Below are 11,888 nucleotides of genomic sequence, written 5' to 3'. Positions count from 1 at the left end.
TTGACAATAAATACACAAATCGATCATATTTCACAAAAAAAAAAAATTTACAAGCTTATATCAAAACAATTTCCTTCTTATTGAACCAAAAAAAAGGAGTGTTTATAGGTACGGATAATCTGATTATCCAACTAAAATTGACTCGATTCGATTATATTAGTTATATACTCAATGGATAATCAAATATACTTGGATTATACCCAATTAAACCCGTTTTTAATTGGTTCGAACATTGATTCTAAAGTTGCAAAATCTAAATCAATCTAATTTTTAATTAGATTAATTTAATTTTAAAAAGTAAAAAATAATATAACATTAAAGTGTACCAAATTATAATATTTATTTAAATACAAATTAATGATGTATTGCTATTTATTTCTTTACTATTATATATTATAAAAAAATTTCCCATTTTTTTAAATTTTATTTTCAGTTAGATATAATTAAATTATCCGAACTAATCCAACCCAAATTTTATCGATTCAAATTGGTTTGAGTCCACCTATAAATTAAATACAAACCAATTCAAATTAATTAAATTATGGTTATTAATTTTTCTTAATTTCAAACCAAATGGACTCGGAAACAAAAAAGAAAATTAGAAATAGGAAGGAAATAAATCAAAGAAAAGCTGTTAGATGTCATTATCAAAGGGTTCAAAAAGGTGTGGGTACAATACAAGTAGAAGACATGGTGATTGAGAGTTACCTCTCCATCATACACCATCCCCCTTAATCATACTTCATCACTACCAACAACTATACACTAAAACTCTTTCTCAAAATAATATACTTTTGAGAACATGGCTCAAAAAAAGAGCTTGGGGTTTGTGACAACAAACTAACCTCTTTTCTTTCTTTCTTTCTTTCTTACACTTGCAACAACATTTGCGTTTGTGGGGCTAAAAATAAAACGACCAAAACATCTTTAATCTCTTCACTCATCACACTCTCCCACGCTTTGCAGAACCATCAACTAGCTCTCTCATACTCTCAACCAAAGGTACCACAAATTATCTTCTTTTCTTTTTTTTCTACTTTGAATCTCTTGCAAGCCTTCTGAACCCATGTGTTTTTTAACACCCACTTCCCAGTTAGTACAATTCAGTTTCAAGGCTTGGAATTTGGAGAAATTAAGAAAAGAAAAGAAAACAAAAAACTGCATATTCTTCTGAACTCTATCATAAAGTTTAATTTTTATTTTTACTATGTCCTTTTTACTCTATGTTGTTGTAGTTGCAGTTGTAGAAATGATGTATGCATATGAGTCATTTGATGAAATACGTAAGAGAAAGCAAATGAGTTAAATTAGTTTTTGTTTTGTTGTGTGTATTTTTATTCACATGCTATGGTTTTTTGGATTTTGGAATTTGGTAGTGGTATTGCTCTAGTGGACAGGGAATCTTGAGAGATTGAAATTGCAGGTTTGTTTCTTTCTGGGATCAGCAGCAAGTGGCAGAGCTATCAGAAAATTCAGATGAAGCTCAACAAGAAGAAACACCAATTTAGAGTTAGAAAGGAACCAAATCCAAAGAGTACTATCCACAACAAAAACCTATAACAAACCCAAACCCCAATTTCAAGAAGGGAAAAATAATCTGAATTCTCATCACCAAAATTTTGAGCACAAAACACCCCATATATGATATATGAAATAGGCTCAGAGACAGAACAGAAGAAGAACCTTGTTTGAATCAAACCACATAGCATATAAAAGTGGTGAGTTATTATGGGAATGAAGAGCACTGGGGGAGAGATTGTTCAAGTCCAAGGTGGGCACATTGTTCGATCCACCGGCCGGAAAGATCGACACAGCAAGGTTTACACGGCGAAAGGGCCGCGTGACCGTCGAGTTAGGCTCTCGGCACACACTGCAATCCAATTCTATGATGTCCAAGACAGGCTTGGCTATGACAGGCCAAGCAAGGCAGTGGACTGGCTTATCAAGAAGGCCAAAGCAGCCATCGACAAACTCGCCGAGCTCCCTCCTTGGGAGCCTACTCCTCCTCCTCCCACTACCAATGAGGTGGAGGAGGAGCAGAATGGAGGATCAACTGACATGGCAATTGCAGAACAGTCAGAGTCTTCTGGTTACAATTTTCAGCTTCAAAGGCAACTTGGTAAGAACCTAACATTATGCTTATTTTATGCATATATGCATCAAATAAAAACTGCTACCTTATAATTTTGTAGTTTTTTAATTTCAAGCTAATTTACTTGTATTCATATTTGTGCGACATATAGGTGAAGACCCTGAAAACCAACACCACCACTCAGCATTCATTCCTTCACCTATTGACACTGATGGTGGCATAGCATTTTTCCCAACAACGTCTGCTGCTTCCTCCATCAATTTCCAGAGCTACCCTCCTGAGATAATCTCAAGGACCAACAACTCCTCAGAGGATCTTGGACTTTCCCTTCATTCTTTCCAAGATTCTGGCCTAATTCATCATCATGGACAGTCACAACAAGGAGGTGGTGCAGATCATCAAAACCCTTCTTCAAATGACCAAACTCTCTTTGCTAACTACCAGAGAATGGTGGCCTGGAACAGTGATGCCGGAGGCACGCAAGCCGACATGAACCGTTCCGGTTTCATGGTGAATTCACCTGGTTTTTCTTCTGCTTTTTCTCATCATCAACAAAGGGGTACCCTTCAGTCCAGTTTCTCACCATCACTTCGCCCTTGGAGTGAGATTCCTCAAATGGCTTCTTCTAACGAGCATCACCACAACCACAAGTCTCAGCCAATCCAGCAGCAACACCAAGCTTCAATCTTTGGAAGCCGGTTCCTCTCTGATGCATTGCCAGGGTTCTGCATTCCTGCTAGGATTCAAGGTGAAGATGAGAGCCATGGTGTTGGTTCTGACAGGCCTTCATCTTCTGCTTCTCCTAATTCACATCACTGACACCAAAAGCATTGAACTTCACAATGGTGCAGTGTTCCCTATCTATCAGTATCAGGTAATAATACTTCACTGAATCCCCATTATTTTTTTCCTCTCTTGGACCATTGATGTTAAACAATTCCATCCAAGGGAAAATGGAAAAGGGAAAGGGACCACTTCATTAGATTTGCACAAAGATGTCATCTTTTTGAGCTTTTCTTTATTTAATAGAACAAATAATGAAAACTCGTCAAAATCAATTGTTTCCTTTTATGCAATACTGAAAATTAAGTACTTTTTCTGGATTCCTCTTATGTCTTATGAATCTTGTCATGCAGGAGCAGTGTCTAACTAGATTTGCAATCTTGGGGGAAGATTAAGATGATGGGCACATTTTGATCATCTACAAGACTTTCAAATTTGTCTGGTTGGATTCGACTTCCTTTTTTTATGGCTTTCTTTTCTTTCCCTTATTGCAGGCCAATTACACTGGTGTTTTCCCCCCTTCTATAATTAATAGGGGGTTCCTTCAAAAGTTGTTTGATAAATTTGTGTAATTATATCTTCATGAAACTTTGCTCAATTAATATAGGGCTTTGAGGTGGATTCCTTGGTCATTTATAGCTCTCTTGCTTGTGTTAGTGTTGAGAATAGAGTAATTCAAGAGGAAAAGATTCTGGTTTGGTTTTGATTTATTATTAATTTATTATCTTCCTCTAGTAGAAAAAGATTTTGGTTTCTTTTATCCTTGCCCCACCCAAGTACAATGTTTAAAGGATCACTTTAGAAATCACACTTTCTTGAACAATTTTGCAATGTGTTCTTCTGTCATTCTGTGTCTCCTTCAACTTCAAATAGCTCTATGCCTCTAGCAATGAAACTGTCCATTGCATTTTGCATGTAACTTAGTTTCATTGATGTTATTCAAATCATTAGTTATCTGTTGTTTTATTTATATTAGTAAAGTGAGAAAAAAAAATTATATCTGTTTTAGATTAATAATTTGCACATGTAAACTCTGCAAAATAATTTAATAGTAGTTAATCCTTCGTTATCTTCAAGAGCATCATAGTCCAACTGTGTAAATATATTACCAGAAAAAAAAGTGAAAATTATTGAAATAAATTAGAATTTGATTAGGCGTATTTTCAATAGTAACGTGTGGCCCCTCTTCAGTCTTCACACACGAAAGTATCATCAATTGAGTCATAAAACCGTACAAATTAATTTAATGCCGATCCTATTCCTACCTTGCTAGAGCTTTGATTATGTTGACTTCAACCATATATCACAAAATTCACAAACTTTAATTAAGAAACTAGCACCTTCTATTCTATGTCTATAATCAAGCTATGGATGGTTATAATTTATACTAATACAGTGACACTTTGTTTTATGCAAGAATAGGACTCTAATTTGGATTACAATTGGAAAATATAAGTGAAGGGTGTGACAGGTTGAATTTAGTTGTATACTCAAAAAACGATAATATTAGGAAGACAAAAAAACAACCACAACTTATTTTATTTAATTTTTATTTATTGTTACAGCAATTAATAAAAATTAAATAAGATTAATTTTGATTGTTTTTGCCTATTTTTCTTTTGTTATCAAATATTTTGCTAAAAGAAAAAACTATGCTATTCAATAGAGATATATATGAAATGGATTTAATCAAGTAAGGAAAGTAAGACTTGTTTCATTTTTTAATAGAGAGTGTTTGAGTATCTGATGCAAACTTGGGCAAAATATCACTTGTCTATTTTTGCAAAAATAAATGATAATGCATCTTTTGCTACTTAAATTATTTGGCATTCAATAAGTATTTTATGAAATATTGAAGTTTATTTTTTTCAACGTACACTAAAGGATTTTCATCTACCACCGGTCTCAGCCAAGTTTCGAATTCGAGCGTACTTGTTGCAAGATAAAGATCATTTATCACTAACTGAAAGTATTGAAGTATTTAACTAAACATGTCTTAAAGAAGGTTTGAGTTTTCTTTTTTGTCCATATTTTATTCGCTTAGTGTATTGGGCCGTTGGGCGGTTTATTATTGTTATATTTTTTATGAGTTCGGATCATTTTTTTTTTGCATGGAAGTTCGGTTCGGTTAGACAGGATGAGAATTCATCGTCAAAAGTAAACTTGGGCCTGAGTACTGTTGTCTTCCTTTGGGTTTTACACTTTAAGCTAAACCAACAAAAAAAGTAATAGTTTAAAAGTTTAGAATGGATAAAAAACACGCAAGATTTTGGTCTAGTGGTTATTGTGTATGTCTTATAGAGACCTGACTAGGTTAAGTAATAGATAAAACTCTTAAGTATCGTGTGTGTGAGTGTGGTATGAGTGAGTCTGTAATGTTTAGAATTGGAAGCTGTACAATTTATTTGCCAAAAAATAAAGAAGAACCATAATGTTCAATCTATGTAATTATTAAATCAACTATGCTAAGTGTACGTAAAATTAGTCACTTAAAATCAGTCGCGAACGTAAAATATATATTGACATATATAATACATATTAAAATAAGTTAAACTGCACATATATATAATGATTAATTTTAGTAACTAATTTTGATATATAACTAGCATGTTTGTTATTAAATAAATTGAAAATTTTGTATCATATTACGTCTAAGTCTCTAACATCTATATTTCAAGTCATGTACACAAACCAAATACAGTTATTAGCTACACTATACGTCACTTAAATTATGTATTCGTGCTCTAAGGCTACGTTTGTTTATTATCTTTTAAATACATGTATATAGACACAAATATATAAAGAAACATATAGACAAAGATACACAAATTTTTTTATTGTGTTTGGTGATATTAAATAAGACATACAGTATAAATTAAATATCAATTTTATCCTTATATCATTACCAATGAAATAAGGACAAGAATAAATTACTAAGAATAAAAGAATAAATATTTGTGTCTCATCAATGTGTTTCCGTGTCTCATCTTTTTTGAAGGACACCAAATATATATATTTTATATATGTTTGTATGTCAATGTATCTTTTAAAATACTGTGTCTCAGCAAACAAGTAATAAACGTGTATCACTATATCTATATATTAGTGTTTGTGTCTCATCAAACAAGCACACCACAAAAGAAGGATATTAGAAGTGTTTATATAAGTGAATAGTTTAAATATTACTGTAATGTCAAAATTTTGAGCAACATTATGTTAAAATATGATTTTATTTGCTAGTTTAACATATAGCATATTTTGTTTAATGGTATACAAAGAATATCTTTAGTTATGTCTAGATTGTACCTAAAATATTTCAATAGTACGTAACACTTGTATTTAGTATTTACCCAACTAAATGAAAGAGCCTAGCAGCGGAAACGACAACAATGTCCAACACAAGAACAATATGGAAGCACTCACAACACAATATGGCAGCAACTATAACAAACAAATATAGCAAGTAAAGCAATAACAAGAACACACCAAGATTTTAACGTGGAAAACCCCCTCAATGTGAGAGGTAAAAACCACGGGTCGTTCAGACCAATGAAATAGCTCCACTATAATCAAATGAGGTACAAGAGAGTCTCAAACAAAGCACAAAAATGTGCATATAACCAGCCAAAACATCAATGCACCAAAGCTCACAAATAATAGGCAAGAAGATGAAATATACCCAAAAAATAGAGCTGATGTCGAAGCCAATTTCTCTCTCTGCAGACCTCCAATTAAAATCTCCACCATTCAAAATGAATAACAAGATGTGAATAATCTACAGTCCAAATTTCACGTCGATCCAACGGTGAAAGAATAAGAAACTGCCGTTCCAAGATTGATGCTCTGTGTAAAAACGGAAAATCTAATTTCTCTCTTGCGAAGCCAATTTCTCCTACTGAAAACCTCCAATCAACATCTCCACCGATCACAATGAAGAACAAGATGATAAGAACACGAAGTTTAAATTTCAAGTCGATCCAACGGTGAACAACTGAGAAACTGCCATTTAAAATTTACTGCTTTGGGCAAAAACGGGAATTCTGTTTTCCCTCTTCTCTCTCACTTGGTGGCTATTCTCTCTTTCTCTCAAAAGACCTCAAAAAACTGAATTAGGGTTGTGACACTAGGGTGCAAGAATACACCCCCAAAATGTTGGGCTTGGGCCTCACAAAGGAGAGAAAAAAACCCAACAAATCTCCCCCTTCTCGACTAGGTGGAGGCCCTTGCCATTCCGGCGATCAAACAACATGTTTCAAACTTTTCTCTTGACAATGCTTTTGTCATCATATCAGCACCATTGTCATCAGTGTGAACTTTCTCAAGTTCCAACAACTTAGAATCTAACACATCTCGTATCCAGTGATACCTAACATCGATATGTTTAGATCTTGGATGAAAAGTAGAATTCTTGGCAAGATGAATAGCACTTTGGCTATCACACAACAAGATATAACGGTCTTGCTTAAAACCAAGTGCTGCAAGAAACTTCTTCATCCACAACAACTCTTTACATGCTTCAGTTGCTGCAATAAACTCTGCCTCTGTGGTAGAAAGTGCAACACACTTCTGTAACCTTGACTGCCATGAAATAGCTCCCCCTGCAAACTTGACCAAATAACCTGAAGTAGACTTTCGAGAATCAATATCTCCTGCCATGTCTGCATCAGTAAAGGCAACTAGCAAAGGTTTCTCACCACCAAAACTCAAACTCAAGTTAGTTGTACCTTTGAGATATCTCATAATCCATTTAACAACATTCCAATGTTCTTTACCTGGATTAGAGAGAAAACGACTCACTGTACCAACCGCATGAGCAATGTCTGATCTAGTACACACCATAGCATACATCAAGCTTCCAACAGCTGAGGCATAAGAAATTTCATCCATTGCTTGTTTCTCCTCATCAGTGGTTGGACACTGCTTGGTACTCAACTTAAAATGAGGAGCAAAAGAACTAGCAACACATTTGCCATCATTCATGCCAAACCTTTGAAGCACCTTCTTTATGTACTTCTCCTGTGACAAATAAAGCTTCTTGGAATCTCTATAACGACTAATATTCATGCCCAAAATCTGTTTAGCAGGACCCAAGTCCTTCATAGCAAAGAACTTACTCAACTGTTTCTTCAACTCATTAATCCTCAAAGCATTCTTGCCCACAATCAAAATATCATCCATATAAAGCAAAAGAATGATAAAATCATCATCAGAAAATTTTTGCACAAATACACAATGATTTGAAGTTGTCTTACGGTAACCATGCTTTCCCATAACAGATTCAAACTTCTTGTACCACTGTCTTGGAGCTTGCTTCAACCCATAAAGACTCTTCGTAAGCTTGCACACAAAATCTTCCTTTCCTTTAACAACAAAGCCCTCCGGTTGCTCCATGTAGATCTCCTTATCTAAATCACCATGAAGAAAAGCTGTCTTCACATCCATTTGCTCAATCTCTAAATCAAGAGACGCTGCTAATCCAAGCACAGCACGAATGGATGACATCCTCATAACAGGAGAAAAGATCTCCTCATAATCAACACCTTTTCTCTGGCTAAAACCTCTAACAACCAATCTAGCCTTATACCGAGGCATAGAATTGTGTTCTTCATTCTTGATTCTGAATACCCATTTGTTCTTCAAAACTCGCATACCCTTCGGTAGCTTCACCAACTCATAGGTATCATTCTCAAGCAAGGACTTCATTTCTTCTTGCATAGCTTCAAGCCATTGAGCTTTGCTTTCATCTTCAACAGCCTCTCCAAAGCATTCAGGTTCTCCCCATCAGTCAACAAAACAAACTCATGTGGAGAATACCTTGATGAAGGCTTCCTATCTCTTGTAGACCTTCTGAGTGCATTTGCAGGAATTTCCAAAGCTGGTTCTTCATCTTGATCATCATCACCAACTTCATCAAGTATCGGATCAACTGTTCCATCTTCACCTGCACTTGTATCATGCTCATTATTTTGAACTTCAACTCTACCATCTTCTACCATAGGCATAGAGGGAGTAATATCCAGCTCAGAAAAATCATCACTAGGCTGAACCATTGGCTTCTCTGCATGATCAACATCCTTCAATGTTTGGTCTTCAACAAAGACAACATCTCTACTTCGAATCACCTTCTTGTTAACAGGATCATAAAACCTGTAACTAAACTCATCCATGCCATAGCCAATAAAAATACACTGCCTAGTCTTTACATCAAGTTTAGATCTCTCATCTTTAGGAATATGAACAAAAGCTTTACATCCAAAGACTCTTAAATGATCATAAGAAACATCATTACCTGACCATACCTTCTTTGGCACTTCAAATTGCAAGAGAACACATGGTGTCCGGTTCAAGACATGAACAACAGTGCTCAAAGCTTCACCCCAAAAGGATTTTGCCAATCCAGACTGTGACAACAAGCACCTAACTCTTTCAACCAGTGTTCTGTTCATCCTTTCAGCCAAGCCATTCAACTGAGGAGTCTTTGGAGGAGTCTTCTGATGTCTTATACCATGCTCTTTACAATAAGCATCAAATGGACCTGAGTACTCACCACCATTGTCAGTACGAATGCATTTCAACTTCTTCCCAGTTTCTCTTTCAACAGAAGCTTGAAATTGCTTGAACACATTCAAAACTTGATCTTTGGTCTTCAAAGTGTAAACCCATAATTTTCTAGAATGATCATCAATAAAGGTTACAAAATAGATAGACCCTCCAAGTGTTCTTGTCTTCATCGGTCCACATACATCAGAATGCACCAAGTCAAGTATCTCCGGCTTCCTTGAAGGTGGATGGCTCTTAAAAGAGACCCTGTTTTGTTTTCCAGCAAAACAATGATTGCACTTTTGCAAAGCAACCTTACAACCAGATAAAAGATTCCTCTTGGATAACATATTCATACCCTTCTCACTCATATGACATAATCTCTTATGCCATAAATCAGTTTCATCAACAAACTCAGCAGCATTAACAACATCTTTCACAATCTTTGCTTGAGTTAAATAAAGAGTAGAGTGTCTTGTACCTCTAGCAACAACCATGGAACCCTTGGTGAGCTTCCAGCTATCACGAGAAAATGAGCTATCCAAGTCTTCATCACACAACTTACCAACAGAAAGTAAGTTCAACCGAATATCCGGAACATGCTTCACACGCTTTAAAGTCAACTTGGTACCGTTGGAGGTTTCTAAGCAAACCTGTCCAACACCAGCACATTTTGCAACACCTTGATGAGTCATTTTCACGTCACCAAAATCACCAGGAGTATAGGACGTAAACAAATCCCTCCTAGATGTAACATGAATAGAAGCACCGCTATCAATCACCCAACTAGTGCTATTATCAACAAGGTTAACAGATTCAAACTCCTCAACAACAAGAAAATCATCATGAGTTACATTAACCTTGTCTTCTTTGTTACCATCATCTTTATTTGTGCTCTTGTCTTTACTTGCCTTGGTTTTCTCCTTCTTTAGCTGCCAACAAAATCTCTTCACATGTCCCTTTTGACCACAATGATGACACTCAATATTCTTATACTTTCCTCGAGACTTGCTTCTGCTTTGATCTCTACCTTTAGGACCTCGACTTTTGCTTCTCCCCCTAGACTCAGAAACAAGAACATCTGAATGTGTAGTCGATGTACCTTGTGACTTTCTTCTCATCTCTTCATTCAAAACACTGCTCTTGGCAAGATCCATAGAGATTACACCATCAGGAGCAGAATTAGACAATGACATTCTGAGAATTTTCCACGAGTCTGGTAAGGAGCCAAGAAGTAACAATCCTTGAACCTCTTCATCAAAATTGATGCCCATGGAAGATAACTGATTCATAATTCCTTGGAAATTATTCAAGTGATCTGTCATTGATGTCCCATCTGTATACTTCAAAGCCAACAACTGCTTGATAAAAAACATCTTGTTATTCCCAGTTTTTCGAGCATACAACTGTTCAAGCTTAATCCAAAGGGTTCGAGCATGTGTCTCTCCAATAATATGGTTCAACACATTATCATCAACCCACTGCCTAATATATCCACAGACTTGTCTATGCAATAAAGTCCAATCATCATCAGACTTATCATTAGGCTTCTCTGTACCAAAAACTGGTTGATGAAAATTTTTGACATAAAGCAAATCTTCCATCTTTGACTTCCACAAATCATAATTAGGACCATTAAGAGTGATCATCCTACTAGTATTAGTATTAGCTTCCATTGTTCACAGAATCACAAGCGCAGAAAAATACCAACAAGCTCTGATACCAGTATGAAAGAGCCTAGCAGCGGAAACGACAACAATGTCCAACACAAGAACAATATGGAAGCACTCACAACACAATATGGCAGCAACTATAACAAGCAAATATAGCAAGTAAAGCAATAACAAGAACACACCAAGATTTTAACGTGGAAAATCCCCTCAATGTGAGAGGTAAAAACCACGGGTCGTCCAGACCAATGAAATAGCTCCACTATAATCAAATGAGGTACAAGAGAGTCTCAAACAAAGCACAAAAATGTGCATATAACCAGCCAAAATATCAATGCACCAAAGCTCACAAATAATAGGCAAGAAGATGAAATATACCCAAAAAATAGAGCTTATGTCGAAGCCAATTTCTCTCTATGCAGACCTCCAATTAAAATCTCCACCATTCAAAATGAATAACAAGATGTGAAGAATCTACAGTCCAAATTTCACGTCAATCCAACGGTGAAAGAATGAGAAACTGCCGTTCCAAGATTGATGCTCTGTGTAAAAACGGGAAACCTAATTTCTCTCTTGCGAAGCCAATTTCTCCTAGTGCAAACCTCCAATCAACATCTTCACCGATCACAATGAAGAACAAGATGATAAGAACACGAATTTTAAATTTCAAGTCGATCCAACGGTGAACAACTGAGAAACTGCCATTTAAAATTTACTGCTTTGGGCAAAAACGGGAATTCTGTTTTCCCTCTTCTCTCTCACTTGGTGGCTATTCTCTCTTTCTCTCAAAAGACCTCAAAAAA

The 11,888-nt window shown here is 35.6% G+C and overlaps 1 protein-coding gene across 3 annotated transcripts; it reads left to right on the top strand.

Annotated features, from left to right (window-relative positions):
• The first annotated feature begins 600 nt into the window (after positions 1–600).
• Positions 601–3,507, top strand: LOC112707178 (transcription factor TCP4). 3 transcript variants are annotated; one of them, XM_072201207.1, is made up of 5 exons: positions 691–1,002; positions 1,236–1,283; positions 1,377–2,119; positions 2,244–2,966; positions 3,229–3,507. In XM_072201207.1, exons 3-4 carry the CDS (start codon positions 1,729–1,731, stop codon positions 2,909–2,911), a joined length of 1,059 nt encoding a protein of 352 aa, XP_072057308.1. In that variant the 5' UTR covers positions 691–1,002; positions 1,236–1,283; positions 1,377–1,728; the 3' UTR covers positions 2,912–2,966; positions 3,229–3,507. The 3 variants fall into 3 exon arrangements, with proteins under 3 accessions (XP_025614592.1, XP_025614591.1, XP_072057308.1); XM_025758807.3 differs by lacking the exon at positions 1,236–1,283 and having other exon boundaries at positions 601–1,002; XM_025758806.3 differs by lacking the exon at positions 1,236–1,283 and having other exon boundaries at positions 651–1,002; positions 1,424–2,119.
• The last annotated feature ends 8,381 nt before the right edge of the window (positions 3,508–11,888 follow it).

This window comes from Arachis hypogaea, chromosome 8 (assembly GCF_003086295.3).
Source record: "Arachis hypogaea cultivar Tifrunner chromosome 8, arahy.Tifrunner.gnm2.J5K5, whole genome shotgun sequence".
In the NCBI taxonomy this organism is placed as follows: Eukaryota; Viridiplantae; Streptophyta; class Magnoliopsida; order Fabales; family Fabaceae; genus Arachis; species Arachis hypogaea.
Note: the sequence above shows the minus strand (reverse complement) of the source record. Positions and strands in the feature narration are given on the sequence as shown.

Bases quoted from the DNA above. Each gene is read 5' to 3' on its own strand.
- LOC112707178 (XM_025758807.3), top strand. From the start codon at position 1,729: ATGGGAATGAAGAGCACTGGGGGAGAGATTGTTCAAGTCCAAGGTGGG. The intron at 2,120-2,243 runs GTAAGAACCTAA...TGCGACATATAG, and splicing joins TCAGCTTCAAAGGCAACTTG to GTGAAGACCCTGAAAACCAA.